This window comes from Dermochelys coriacea, chromosome 4 (genome assembly GCF_009764565.3).
Source record: "Dermochelys coriacea isolate rDerCor1 chromosome 4, rDerCor1.pri.v4, whole genome shotgun sequence".
Classification (NCBI taxonomy): Eukaryota; Metazoa; Chordata; order Testudines; family Dermochelyidae; genus Dermochelys; species Dermochelys coriacea.
In genome coordinates this window covers 57,588,473-57,603,765 of record NC_050071.1, presented here as the reverse complement: position 1 = coordinate 57,603,765, position 15,293 = coordinate 57,588,473, and the positions used below count along the sequence as shown (strand labels likewise).

The window sequence follows — 15,293 nt, the reverse complement described above, 5'->3', positions numbered from 1 at the left end:
TGTATATAAAATATATAAATACTAGAGAGAGAGAGGGCCCCAGACCAAAATCCCAGGTCTCAGTACCCCCTACTTCTGGAGAGGTTAGAATATAAGTTTGGTTTCACTTGCTATTATACTAAAGGCATGATTCCACAGGGTGCTGAGCACTTCACCTTCCCCAGGCAATGCTCAGCACTTTCAGGTGTGATCTGTAAAGCAGCATTCTTGTATTTAACCAAACCACAGCAGACAAAATGCTGTCATCTTTCCAATGGTTTCCCACTTTGATGAAAACATACACCCTAAGTACCAACCTTAACTCGGATTTGTGCTTGAACCATTGTAAAGAATAATGAATGATAGGATGAAGTTTCACCAGCAAGTTATTGACCAGTTCCTCTGATTCCAGCTGAACTTACAGAATGTATTTAACAAACTACAAGCCCCAGTTTTGTAAAGGGATCATTATGTGCACAAGAAACACACTCCACCTACCCTCCCATCTTATTAAACAGGGAGGGGTGGAGTCTGGCTCCCAGTCATTATACTCTGAGTAGCCCAGTTAACTTCTTGATGAGCACTTTACTACAGCCAGCAAGAATCTATTCTATATGGAATGGCAGTACTCCAACAAATATTTGCCAGGTATATATTTGTTTTTTCTCAATAACTCTTCTCTTGGCTGAGGCCTTCAATTCATTTCAGAGGCCACAGAACAGCTGCTAGAAATGAAAGGGCCTAATCTGTAAGATTTCAAGTTCCAATGCCCCACAAGATAATTGCTCAGCCAATTATGGAGACATGGCTCCAATTGCAAAATTCAGATCTAGGTTTTGATTCCAGACTCTCAGTGTTTGGATCTGGGCCAAATAACTATTGCTTGCACTTCCTACTGCGGAAGGTAGGATTTGAAGTGGCACTGTCAAGGAGAAAGGCTTGCATGCTGTTATCAATCCCCTTAGCCATCAAAACATTTATTTACCATTATAGTTAACACTTAAGAGTTAGTAGAAAGAAAGTCTTTTATTTGCATCGTACATGGCCCCAGCATATTTCAAGCAATGGAAACGAATGTGCACTTTGTAGTGACTATCTGAAACTCTGCCACTGCAAAGAAAATATTGGCATCAAAAAGAAAAGTCTTGTACTTGAAAAAGGTTCATTTAGTCCCTGGTTTTCACAGTGAGACCCTGTCATAGTTGCAGCATGTACACTTCCTCCTGATACCCCAGGAATCTCTCCTTTCGCAAGATGAAAAATATTTTATTCCTTTTGTTTTGTCCTTTCTATATTTTTCTTAACTGAAGTAACACTAGTACTGAATCATTATACATCCCTTTTAAGTTGATTTTAATAAAAATCACTGGAATCAGAATTAATTTATTTAATTTTTCAGATGAATTTTGCAATTATTTTGGTGGGTAGTTTCCATTATTATTCATCCCCGCTTATGCATTCATTGCTTGCCTTTGGATAAGGTGTCAGATTTTTCCTCTTCAAATATCTTTAGAATCAGTAGGTCTGATCCTGCTAGCACTTGCATTAGTTTTACACCACTGCAAATCCAATGCCCTATATTTTCCCTTTAGGGTACAAGTAGCTCCTGAAAACTTCAGTACGAATTACTCATATTCTTTGCATGGGACATTTGGACCCATTGATTTTAATGAAGTTACTTCTGATTTACATGGGCATGAGATAAAAATCACACCCACTGAGCCTGATATTCCACTGCATTGCATGTTATATAGTCTGCGCAAAGTGGATGTATAATGCTACCTAATCAAAATGGCACTCAAAGGAACAAGACAGTGGAGAATCAGGCTCAGTATCTCTCCAGGTATTCTGACACTCCATAATACAGGCCGGGTATTCTGACACTCCATAATACAGGCCACGTCTCCAGCACAGGAACTATAGGGACACATCTACAGCACCACAGCTATGCCAGCATAACTCACTAGTGTAGACACAGCCTACAGCAACAGAAGGGATTTCCCTGTCACCGTTGGAACCACACCTCCCTAAGCGATGGTAGCTAGGTCAATGGAAGAATTCTTTCATTGCCATACGTGAGTTTACACTGTGGTTATGACGGCACAGCTACAGCGCTCAGGGATGTGGATTTTTTTACCCTTGATCGCTGTAGCTATGTCGACCTAAGTTTTAAGGCCCACCATCGAATGGATTCTGCTTTTGCAATACCATTAGTAAAGTCTCCAAGGTTTCAGGACAGGAGACTTCCCAAAAGAAACATGTTTTCCCCTTGTGCATTTCACAGCCACAGGATAGTCTGTAAAATCAATCTATGGTGCAATTCCTTTGAGAGAACAGAGTGTCGTCAGCAACATATTTTTACACTGAAATCAGAAACTGAGATGTCAAGGTTCTACTCTTGGTATTCTGAAAAATTGACCAACCAGCCACAACTTCCAGAGTATCCCCCTCTCTTCTTACAACAGCCTCTCCACCCGGATTTTGGAGAATTGACACAAACAAGGAAGAAGTGTTGAGAACATTCCATTGGAATGATTTTTAAATGTCACCCTGTTGGTTTTACTTTGCTGTTCTTGCTATTTGTTAAGCACCATTAGTGTGCTAGCTGCTGTATGAAATACAGATAAAGACCCAGGCACCTAGTCCAGGTCCCAAGCAACTTACAGTATAAGAGACAGAATGTTATAGTCCTCCTACATGTGTATACAACAGTACATATGCACATAGGAAAATCTTGAACCTAGAGCCAAGTACATGGGCTGCATTGGATACTCGATGTGAAATTGCTCTGAGCTGCTCTGTAGGTGCAGGTGGCCACTGCCACATCCCCAGAAAACCAGACATTCCAGTATTTCTAGGAACAGTGTAGGCCCTCCCCTGCCAGTGTGACCTCATACACATGGTACATGTAAGGTTACACCACATGGAGGATGCCATTTTTCAGAGCATGTCAACTTGGACTTGGCAGCATGACCTCGTGCTCTCTTGAAGCTGAGCTCTGTTTAACAGAGGGTGTGTGCTTTTTATGTAGCACACTTTCCCCTTATGCAGTAGAATTGCATAGGTACCATGGCCAAAGGACCCTTTGTTGCTGTGGAGGTAGGGCTGGATTTGCCCCTTAGTGAAGATATCTAGATGGAGCTTTGTTATGCATCGTACTCTCCAATGACTGTACTTCTGGGACTGCAATCTGCTTGTCGCAACTTGCTAATATGGCCCTTATTTTGAGAAAGTCTCAAAACCCTTGAAATGAACCATGCAACTTGAAGCAGAACAATGTGACATTTTTGCTTGCAACTCTGCTGTTTGTATAGTAAAAGAAGATGATTTTGGCCCTTATTTCTCTCCTGCCCAAAACTGGATGGAAGGGGACAAACTAATATAAAATATCTTTAGCTCTTCAAGAGCCACAGTCCTGGTGCACCCTCCCCCTGGTGAGGTTAGTGTTGGAGTATGGACGAGAGAAAGGGAGTTAGTCTGGGACCCAAGCTATCCCAAGCCTCAATATTGCAGATACCCAGCCAGCTATGTGTTGGGACTCCCTCTACATGTCTCTCTGGTCCTCCACCAGCCACTTCTGGCCAGTATGCTATCACTGGTTGTCTCCCCTTATGTTTTATAGGTCAGTCATTCTCAACTAGGGGTCTGGGAACCCTTGGGGGGCCCTGAGCAGGTTTCAGGGGGGCCACCAAGCAGGGCCAATGTTAGACATGTTAGACTTGGGGGGCCCAGGGCAGAAAGCCGAAGCTTCATCACATGGGATTGAGGCCCATGGTTCTGAGTCCCACCCTCCGGGGCTGAAGCCGAAGTCTGAGCAATGTAGCTTTGCCAGGACTCCTGTGGCGTGGGGCCTCAGGCCATTTCCCTGCTTGCTACCCCCTATAGCCAGCCCTGGCTTTTATATTCAGAAAACGAGTTATTGTGGCACAGGTAGGCTGTGGAGTTTTCATAGCATGTTGATGGGGGCCTCAGAAAAAAAAAGGTTGAGAACCCCCGTTATAGGGAATCAGAAAGCATGGAGCTTCAAACAACACTAACTCTCCACAGTGCAAACTGCAGTTCTTTAGCAATTCTTTGTGGGGAGCATATTGTTAGTTTTGCTCCTCCCTCCTTTTCGATTTTCTGCGAGGACAATGGGCAATGCAATTTTTTTGTGAGGGGTGAAAGGTCCTGTGGAGAGGTAGGGAGTATCAGCAAAGCCATTTCATTTTCTCCCCTCTGCACTGTCCCATCACAGTTTTTTCTGCGGCTTTTACTCCCCTTTGTCCTGCTCAGCAGAGGTGGGAGTGAGCAACAGGGCCTCTGGCAATAATATCCTTGGATTCCTAGTTTTTTTCTTCCCACTTAGGCAGTGAGATATAACTATGGATGGGGCTGTACAGGCCTCACTGTGAAGCAGAAGGGTTACATTTCACAGAGATTCTGAAAGCTCAGATAACAAATGCCTGGTTCTGAAGCAAACAGCAGGTAAAAGTTTTTGAGTTTGTCTTTAAAATTCTTGTACTATTATTTTACAAAGTCTGCATAGTGGTAAAGCATTCCTTACAATTCTAGACATCTCCCTTGTGGTATTTCTATTGTTTACACAGTATGATTAGTTGTTGTTTTTATTTGGTCTGTGGTATTGGCAAATGTCCTCTTTTGAGGTGTACTGTACTTCAAGCTGTGCTGCTCTTCTTCAGAGGAATTATCTGTTAGGTATGTTTGTGTGCATGGTGGTTTGTTGAAAAGATTTTTTTCCCAATCCCTGGGCAAAATGCCTCTTTTATTTTATTTCCAATTGTGTTGCCTTTTGTATGTTGCTAAAGGAGAGTGACAGTATTGCTAATGAACTACTGCAGAACTCGTGAACCCTAGATATGCACAGTCAGAACACTCCCTTGTTATCTGTCTATTTCAGCTGATTGAAGAAGGAACAGAGAGAACATTCTAAAACATTCTTGTTATACCTAGGGCATCTAGCTACTACACTGATCAATGCACTACAGATCCACAAACGCCATATATTAGAAGGAAGGGCAAGGAGGAATTGGTTATGTGCTGGGTGAGAAGGTCCTTGTTTCTGTCTCTTCTTGGCCCCTATTAACCCTATTTGGGATGATTTGTGCCACCAGGTATGTTAGGATGGAACAATTCCTGTATCCTCTCAGGACTGCTTTTGTACCTGGCCATTGCATGTGGGCATCAGGAAAGGAAGACTCATTTTGCCCCTCCTCTCCCAGACACCCAGACTCAGGAACATTCTTACCATTAATGTACTGAGTTCTGCGTAACTTGCAGGTACCAAGCCACTACTTCTTAAAATCACTGATCTGAACAGAGTGGAAGTTCAGATGCAATCTGTATGCAATCTACCCTTGAAGGAGCTAATATTTAATGGAAAACATGTATTGCACATGGGCGAAATCCTGCTTTAAATTGGAGTTTCTCACCTGAGTATGGATGGTGGGGTTTAGATTTATGTTTGCAGTGGGTTTGGTCCTACACCCCTTTTGCACACGAAAGTCCTGTAGACTTCAGTGGATGCTACTTGCTTAGAAGGACGATAAGATCAGGTCCATTTTGTTTCATTATTATCCATATTAATTGTGATGGTAAAAAAAAACCCAGCTAAGTGTACCAAACTGTTAAACATTGTGACTTGTAATTAAATCCTTGTGCATTAGGTGGGGATAGGTTGGTTTAGCTCCTCACCCCACATTCAGACTTTTTGCTGCCCAAAAATGCTAATGGCTAGGAGTGCTGCAACATAAGACTTCATTCAGCAGAAAGAAAAAGGCAGAGATTTCATGCTATTTACCACAGACTGGTCACATGCTATTTACCAGAGGCGTGCCATTCACAAGACTCCGCCTAATGCTACTCTACACGAACCGCTGAGGTTTGGATGCTGGTGTGACTAGGATATGAACCTACCAACAGAAAACCTCAGTCCATAAAAGATAACACCCTTTTGTTCAGCTTGAGCACTGGAGATATTATATGAGCTCTCTGGATTGGGGTCATTGACTTCACCATCAATGAAATGAATATGAAAAATACCCTGTTAATCAGATCTAAAGAAGAAAGGTACAGAACGGGCCAGTTTGGTCTCAGTTATTTGTATGTAACCTAATGGTCCAGAGAGTTAAAACTATTAAATGTAAGGCAAGGAGTCATACATCAACCTTATTTCCTTGGTTAGATTTGAATGATCAGATCTTTGTTTTAAGTACACATTAAAAACAGGGTGGAAGGTGAGCTCATGTTAAAATTGTAACTTAATGCTTTTCAGGGAAGCTAGGTTGCATTAGACTATTTAATTTATGTTTTAATAATAAATATTTATGAAATCCTATTTCAACCCCTATCAAATATTACTCAATCCTGAACACTTTGCCATATTTTACATGTTATGTTCACTGCTCCAGCAATTTTTTACAAAAAATAGTGATAGTTTTTTTTATTCCCTTACTGGATACAAGTAACTCTCATGGACTTGTAGGCATCAGGAAGGGATCCCTCTGCAGGGAGATTTGGGCCCAAGCAGTGTAAACACAATAGAAATTTGATTAAAAACAAAATTAAAAGTTGTCTTAAAACCAGTGCTTCAGTCTGTTAGGGCTCAGGCCAATTAGTGAATATTGCTAATGTCTAGAACATTTTTGTAAATCCTTATGGGGAAGCAGTCATGAGGAAAAGAGGTTATAGGGTAATAGTAGTTGGAGACAAAAAAGTCTTAGAAGATATTTGAGTCCATCTTCCTGACAAGGCAGGTTTAGAAAATAACTTAAATATAAAGGACCAGATCCTTAGCTGATATATGGCTCCACTATGTCTGTTTGCAGTATTGCTTCACATTTAATTAGTTTAAACTGCGAATTAGGGGAAGGATCTCAATTGGTAATATAGTGGTGGACTCTTCAAGAAGAGATAAAGGTTCAGATTGTGAGAGTAAATCCCATAACTGATTTCCTGGAAACCACTTTCTAGCATTTTGATTAGGTTTATGGAAAAATATACCCAAGTTCTGAATATATTCTTCACTTTTTATGATTGTGTGTAACTGGCAATTAGTAGATTTGCTATATTTGAAATTTACATTTTATGACTATAATACATTTAGGTTAATTTATATTTTCATGATTCCATATGCCTTATAAATGCAAAGAAACACAAAAGAAACAGATTTTGATACAGCAAACAATAATGAAATAACCTGCCCATAGAGGAAGCTTATTCTTAGGCCCAGTCAGTTAGTGTATGGTTTATGTCTTGAATCATGAAAATGTCTATCTCTTATATATTTTTATCCGGTTACCTAACTGTGGAAGTCTTATTATCTTGATAAATGTTTTCACTCTGATGTCCTGGGCAGTTTGTCTGACTAACCAGTGCAGGATCAGATCTATAATTTACAAAACATTTGAAATCATTTATACATAAACAATTGTGTTATATTAATTTGTAATGGAAGCAATTAATACTATCTACCAGCAGAAAACCGTTCTGGTGCCTCCAACTCAAACTGGTCTGGCTTTGCTGAAATTTATATGGCTCAGCATGAAGCTGACTTCTGAAATATAGACCCTTAAAATTTAGATCAAAACTAAGTGCAGAAAACCTTTAAACTGCTGTTTGACCCGCGAGGAAGAAAGCAAACTCTGTTTCTTTGAATTCTGATTTTTCATTAAAAACTAAGCACATCCATTTCCAAATTCCAATAATATTTTCAGCAGGTCCCAAAGAAGATGCCATGAGTTGCAGCTGTCAGAATGCAGTTAAATGCTGCTGTGGATGTTAGGATTCCTGTATGTCCTAAAGACAGAGCGTATTTTAAACTAAATTATAAAGTAGAACATTACTTTTAGAAGTAGTTACTATTTAAAAACAACTCTTCCTTTGACCAGTAATATCACCATGTGTTTTTAAAGTCATGGAATGGTTTATATTAAAAATGTGCTATAATAACATTAACATTTGTTAGGGGAATTGCCAAGGTGCTCAGTTCTAATAAAAGCTTCTCAGCCAACTGATAGTACACTTCAGGGACAGAAATATATAATATATTATATTTCAAAAACTTATTCAGGTTGCAAAGTCAAGCACTCAAAATTTAAGAAGTGGGAGAATTTACTTTAATGCAACTTTAATTCTGCTCCCTTTGTGTATGAATTGAACACTGGTTGAAATCCTAGCCCCAGAAAAGTAAATAGCAAAACTCCCACTGACTTCAGTGGGGCCAGGATTTCAACGACAGTCTTTAATTACATGATTATATACTATTTTTTCCACAGTGCCAAAAGGGTATTTTGATAGGGTGAGCTAGGGTCATTTTGTTTGTATTCTGTGTGGCTGCTTTAGAATGATGCATGAGATACAGCAGGGCCAGCAAGCATGCATAGTGCCAATGAAATATTCAGAGATATAGGGTGGGTAATATCTTTTATTGGACCAACTTCTATTGGTGAGAGAGACAGGCTTTCGAGCCACAGAGAGCTCATCTCAGGTCTGAAGAAGAGCTCTGTGTGGCTCGAAAGCTAGTCTGTCTCACCAACAGAAGTTGGTCCAATAAAAGATATTACCTCACCCACCTTGTCCCTCCAATATCCTGGAACTGACATGGCTACACCTACACTGCACACAATAATGGAATATTTAGAAAGTTAATGAACAAATCTCTAACAGGTTCTACGATGCATCTAAAAATGACAAGTTTCTCTAGCTTGTAGCTTGACTACATTTCAATCAATTTTCATAAAACTGGCAAAAGGTAGCTCCTCTGATCCAGGACTATCCTCCTCCCAAATTTCAAGTTCATGCTCTAAGTCAAGGAGGCGCTAGAGCTCTTTAAAAAATAGCTTGAGGAAAATTTTTGATATTATCAAAATTACCTCTAAACTCATTCTCAAAACACCTGTACCACTTCTGCTGAAACTTTCCAGTAAAATTCCATCTCAGGCAAAAGCAGAACATAGAAATTATTCTAAGATGCACCATGGCAGTTCAACCAGAGAAAGAGATCTATATGATCTCTAGAGATCATATAGAACGTAGTCCAGCCACCAAGTCCAGCCCATAGAGAAGAATGGGAGCATGAGGCACCTGAATTACATCTCCCATAAGGCACTAAAGCAGCTCAGGCAGATGTATATTAATGTCAAACTGACCCAAATCTAAACCTTTAGAGTCTATTAGATTAGCTAAAATATTTTGATTTGGGTCAGCTCAGCCTGAAACAAAATATTTCATTTTGATTTTCCCAATGGAAAATTGAACATTTTTGGAAAACTTAAAATTTTGCCACAGAAGATTTCAATTTTTCAGAATTTGCACTTTCCATTGAAAAACAATTTTAATGGAAAATTTTCATCCACTGTAGTTGCTACCAGCTTCTAATACAACACGTGTTTTTATGACCATGACTTTGGCTTGATTCTGATCTCACTGGTTTAAAACCAGGGTAATGCTATTAACTTAATAACCTCTTATTTATACCAGTGTAAGTGAGATCAGAAACAGGCCCTGTGTCTTATTTCATACATATACACATATATTTGATTAGTTTTATAAAAAAAAAGTAGAATTTCTTATAGCCTTGTGGTTTGTACAACTGTATTATAGTTATGCCACTAGTTATAATTCATAGTATACATTTCTAGAGAGAGAGATTTTCAAAATCTGAGCTATTTTCTTTTTATTTTAAAACCCATTTTAAGCCCTAATAGGCAAACATTTACTATATATTTTATTAATGAAAAAAGATATATATGTGAGTGTGAACAAAATCAGAAATTTGCCAAAATCTTTGGAGGATAAATTGTTTATTTTATAACAATGGTTTTCAACCTGTGGTTTATGGACAGTTGGGGGTTCACAGATTACGTCTAAGAGGTTCGTGAAAAGTTGTTGTTATCATAGAACAGTGGTTTTCAACCTGTGGTCGGAGACCCCTGGGGGTCTGCAGGCTATGTCTGAGATTTCCAAAGGGGCCCACACCTGTGTTCAAAAGTTTTTAGGGGCCCACAAATGAAAAAAAGGTTGAAAGCCACTATTTTATAATATTATGCCTTGTTTGAGGTCCGAGGGAAGGAATAGTCATAATAATCTCAGCAGTGTGTTTGCTTTCCTGGCTCACAAGGCTAAAGTGAGAAATACTTTACAAACATATTTCAAGGGTTTCTAAAACACATTCAGGCAAGTTTCAAGATCAGCCAAATATTTTGATCCCCATGAAAAATAACCAAGATAAAATCCTGTTCTTATTCACATCAACAGCAGTTATATTAGGGCCCACAGGAGTCTTTTGCTTAATTAAAAAAATGTTTCTTTTAAAATCTATTTCTAATTGTAGTTCTGTCCTTCCAACCCACAGCATATATCAATGAAGTCTAGACCTCTTTGGGCCCAATATAATCATATGATATAATTCTGCAAGTTTATGGTCAAATTTGGGCCAGTAAATTTACAATTCAATATAAGCCTTTTGTGGGTTTGCTTAGTTATATATTAAATCAAGGCTGCACTGAGTAATTTAGTTACATTTAAAAGAATTGTTTATAATCCTTCATGTATTTTGACAAATCCAGCAGCCAAACAGTATTTAAACACTATTCTGATGTATAAGTGGCCTTAACAATCATAAACTGATTTGAGCCTCTGCCATGAATGAATGTTAAATTCAAGCCCTACCACTCAACTCTATTGACATTCTAGAAAGGCTATTAAATCATCACATAAAGACTGTGTAAATCAAGGGAAATATTTTTTGTATAAACAAAGGAAGAATAGGATATGTTCCCCAAACAGTAGCTATCAATCTGATCCATAAAGAGAACAGCCGTCTTTTCAAAAGCTGCTCCCTTCATTTGTTTAATTCTGTCCTCAGCTAGTTGTTTGAAGGACACCATCCAAAATCAAATTCTGTTGTATTTTATTTGTAACCAGTTGCTGCTAAATACACAAGGACACACCTTGCTATGGTAGGTCAGAATAACTTGCAAAAGAGAATACATTTTATCATCATAAGGAGAAACCTAAAAATGATAGCTTGACGTTTGCTTTTGAACATAGACTGAGTTACATTTCCCTTTCCTTTATAATTAATAAATGGAAAAGCAGTAATTAGAAACAAACACACTGATACGTTGTGACCTTGTTAAAGAACAGCAGTTAAACTGTACCCGTTGCTGCTTCCTACCTTATATACATTGATAGGAATATCAATGACAATATAGATAAGATCTCCTAGTGCCAGGCTAGCTATCAGCGCATTGGGGCCATTCCTCATACACTTGTTCTGGTAAATGATCCTCAGCAAAGTTGCATTCCCAACCAATCCAACGATGAAAATAATACAAGCTATCACTGTGTTAACGTATTTGAAAGTGTCAACAATTTTAGTCCGTTGGGAGCAATAGTTTGTTTTGTTGGGTACCATGGGTCGGCTAGTAGTAAGGAGTAAGCTGGGCTCTATTCCAGAGTAGGTGGTCAAATAGTTTCCAGAATCACTCAGATTGGTGTAATATCTGTCAGAACTGTCGCTGAGAACACATCCAGTGACAAGCAGTAGCAAGGAGACTCTTAAACAAAAGGTTTCCATCCTAAAGTCTTGAATGGCAGGCACATTCAATGAAATAGTTCTTTCAATATTTTAGTGTGATCCTTCTTACTTCTTCACCTATATGGAGAAAACATGAAGAAAACACAGATTAACAATTATCTTATTTCTCATTTCAAAAGAAGTGCTTGTTCAGCTTGTTTTTTATACTAGCTAAACTATCTTGAATAATAGATTACAAAATGAGACAGAAAATCCCCATGGCATCTGAGGGGTAGTGCTAAAGAAATCCTGCCATATCACAAAAGTGTGTAGGAGTATTTGTCTATATAAGGGATAAAGCATTCCAGACAACAAGTGATGGATAAGAGTTTTGTCACAAGACTTAAGCTTCCCAGTCGAGTAAATCAGCATGGGGTGTCTTGGCAACATTACTGATACTTTAATAAAAAAAAAATTTAAATTTTTCCATAGCTGGAGTTCTGCTAAATAGCAAAGCCACAACACTAAATTCATAAATTCTATTTAAGGCCAGAATGTATTATTATTATTTGTTTTAATATTTGTTGGTGTACTGAAAAAATGATGCTATAGACCTATTTTTCTTTGCCATAATAATTAGCTGGCTTTTAAAATTTAAAAGCCCTGAATATATCATTTTCAAATCTAGTTCATGAATAAGTAGTTCATTTAGTGCCAGATCCAAAGCCCTCAGAAGTAAATGGAGAGACTAATATTGACTTCAGTAGACTTTGGATCAGGCCCTTAATGCTTTTAAATCAGCTACATATACTAGTAGGCTAGTAGAAATTTATCCTGGATATTTCAGAATTCCCATGCAGCTCATGTTCAGATGTTAACAGTAGATAAGTTAATTATAATTGTATAAAAAGCAAACATGATAGATATTGCATACTAAATACTTGGCATGACATCCCAAGGAATAACCCATGAAATCTGCTGCTTTTAAAGGGCATATCAGTAGTAGGACATTCTTCCACCACAAGTGTGACCCTGAGTAACAGAAAAGTCTGTGGCCTACTTACTGCAGTGGAGGATGGTTATCATTAATATTAGTAATGCTGCATCATGCTTCAGGTCATAGAGACCACTCCGGGATTCTCTTTTGTGAAGTTTAGTGCACACTCTCAAGCCCCAAAGATTTTTTCCCCTTCCCTTCAGCTCAGTGTGACGAACTATCACAAGACATCTCTGTGTGAACTAGGATAAAGTCAAGGGCAGTGTTGAGTCAAACTGGAGATTTGAAAGTCCAGTGCTGCGTAATATTACTAGGAGAACTTGAATGAAGGAGTTGCAGAGGTACTTTTAAGTTAATTAATTCCAGAAATGTGGAGATTCCCCTTCTATTTTTCCCGAAAGGATTATTAAACAGAATAACAGTGAAGAATTTACAGTAGAAAGCAATGAGAGTTCACTGACACCAGGCATTTGGGCACTATCATAATACAAATATTTAGTACTACTGCCTACTATGCTCTTCCATTCCAGTAGGTGGTATGTAAAGAGTCTTGAGTGTGTAACAGAAGCATACACATCCCTAATGTCTGTATGCATGTATTTTGTATAGAGTATATGTGTGCCTGTGTTTGTTGTCAGTGGTACAAATTCTGACCTGCTTCACTGGTGTAGCTAAAATCATAATCCGGCCCACTATATTAGTCGATGTATATGATCATAAACCCAATTAACTGGATATCTGTCTAAGATATTTATTTTAAAAATGCTTGTTCTACTGGTTGTCTCAGGACCACTAGCAATACTTTGCACTGGTTTAGTGCTTTCAGTTTAGGATTCTAAAGCACTTCGTAATAATTTTACAACAATTTTACAAATGGGGAAAACTAAGTCACTGAGAATTGCAGTGTCTTGTCCTGTTCATACAGTAAATCAGTGATACAGCCAGGTATAGAATCCAGATTTTCTAATACCTAGTCCTTTGCTTAAACCATGCCACTAACCTTCTCTTTCTCAATTTATGAACTTTTTATATGCAAATTTGATATATTACTTATATCCCACATAAATGTGATGTCAACATGGTAGTCATACAAACAACATGAGGAATGATATACAAAATACCCAAGACAAAACTTTTCCTGAAGAGGTAGGAAAATCAAAATAAAAAAAATTCCCATATACTAATTCCAAGAACATGGATTCATGATATACATATTCCAAGATATGGAGTCACTGACAAATCCTCCATTACTATGTGCGTATTTTCAGTGTGCCCTTATGATGTGTAATAGCAGTGCACAAGCACCCCACTGCATGCAATATAATAATACTTGTGTTAATTGTCTGTGAGAATACAATATAAAAGCCCATTGTATTTATGTAATCTCAGTATCTAGAATAGCTAAGGAATTTCTGTGCATTTACAGGCCATATGCATGTGGTGTCAGTGTGTCACTAACACAATGGTACACAAAATTCCTTACAACCAGCATGGGACGCTGAGAATAAAACTCCTAACTTCCCAACAATAAATATCCTGCTAGGGAGAGTAAAGCTAGGACAGTCCCCATGTCAAGATTTTCAAAACCAAACTGGGCAGTTTGAAATGAATTGTTTAATTGATTAAACACTATTGAGATTTGTAAACATTTAATTCATCAAATTAAAAAGGCCAAAAGACACATGAGGTTTAAAATGGGAGCTAATAAACTTAACTAGGACAGAAGTTTCAAAGCAATTACAATAAAAAGTACTGAAAAAAATAATTTTCTCCTAGTTAGATCTCACTAAACAAAGTGTAGTTGGTTGTGGGTTATCTGCCCTTTTCCCTTCTTCCAACACAAAAGAAAACTTCCTCCCTTTTAGCACTGTCAAAAGATCAATTCCAAAATGCAAGTGGCAAAGAATTACCATCCACAACTCCCCTTCAGTACTGGGTATCTGATATGCTCTATACATTTTAAACTTTTAAAAAAATATTTATTGCAAAGGTAAAATAAGATGCCTGATAACTAACACACACTTTTATCATCATCACCCAATCCCTTTATGACTTGTTAAGGATAAGTGCTAAAACCATACCATGAAGCTCCCTAGGCTCTCACCCAGGGACCATACAGCTGCTTCTGCCCCCAATTCCGTGCATAGAAGACTGCAAACTCACTCCAAGTGTAGTTCAGGCTGCTGCTGAGAATTTCCTCAGTGTGGCTTCTTCTGGGGAAGCCTTACCAAATACTCCTTTCTCAATGTGACTGGGTGGGATTGGAAATCTTCACCTCCGCTGTATCAGCAAGAGAGAGACAGAGAGACAGAGATGTCAGAACGTCCCCTCTTTCTGTCCCCTCCCCCATTCCCCCCCCAACCTTCAGCCCAGACTGAGACCCTGCCAATGTTAAACACAAAGGCTGCCTCCCGGGCACAAGGGAACAGTGAGTTGTTTAACCATTTCCTCCCTGAAATGGAGTTAACCTAATATGCTGGGTTCATTTAAGCAATAGATCATAGAAATCCACTACAGTAGCTTTCTGCTAAAGAAGCCCAGGCAGTCCATTGAAACACTGGACAAAAGAGCGAAATAGGAGGCATAAGAGAGATAAGCATAGTGGGAAAACATTGGCTCTTGAAGATTTCCATAATCTTTGCTTTGTAATTTCCCATTTGTTATAATTAAAAGACTTTTAAAAGAGAATGACTAAAGTATGATTTGTAAAGTGTTAAAAAACGTGAATCCAGAAAGTCAGATTGCCCAGAGGCATAATTCTCCAAACTGTGGTCCATGGATAGCTTGGTGGTCACA

At 38.5% G+C, this 15,293-nt stretch overlaps 1 protein-coding gene across 2 annotated transcripts in view; it reads right to left on the bottom strand.

Annotated features, from left to right (window-relative positions):
* EDNRA (endothelin receptor type A) overlaps nucleotides 1–14,896 on the bottom strand; it is a 39,318-nt gene extending 24,422 nt beyond the window's left edge. Inside the window, exons 1-2 of one of the 2 annotated variants that reach the window (XM_038400902.2) lie at nucleotides 14,579–14,896; nucleotides 11,159–11,638 (exon numbers count right to left, since the gene is read on the bottom strand). In XM_038400902.2, the coding sequence (XP_038256830.1) occupies nucleotides 11,159–11,560 (402 nt within the window). In that variant the 5' untranslated portion in view covers nucleotides 11,561–11,638; nucleotides 14,579–14,896. The remainder of the gene's footprint in view (nucleotides 1–11,158; nucleotides 11,639–14,578) is intronic. The other variant, XM_038400903.2, reaches the window with a different exon arrangement.
* Between the last annotated feature and the right edge of the window lie 397 nt (nucleotides 14,897–15,293).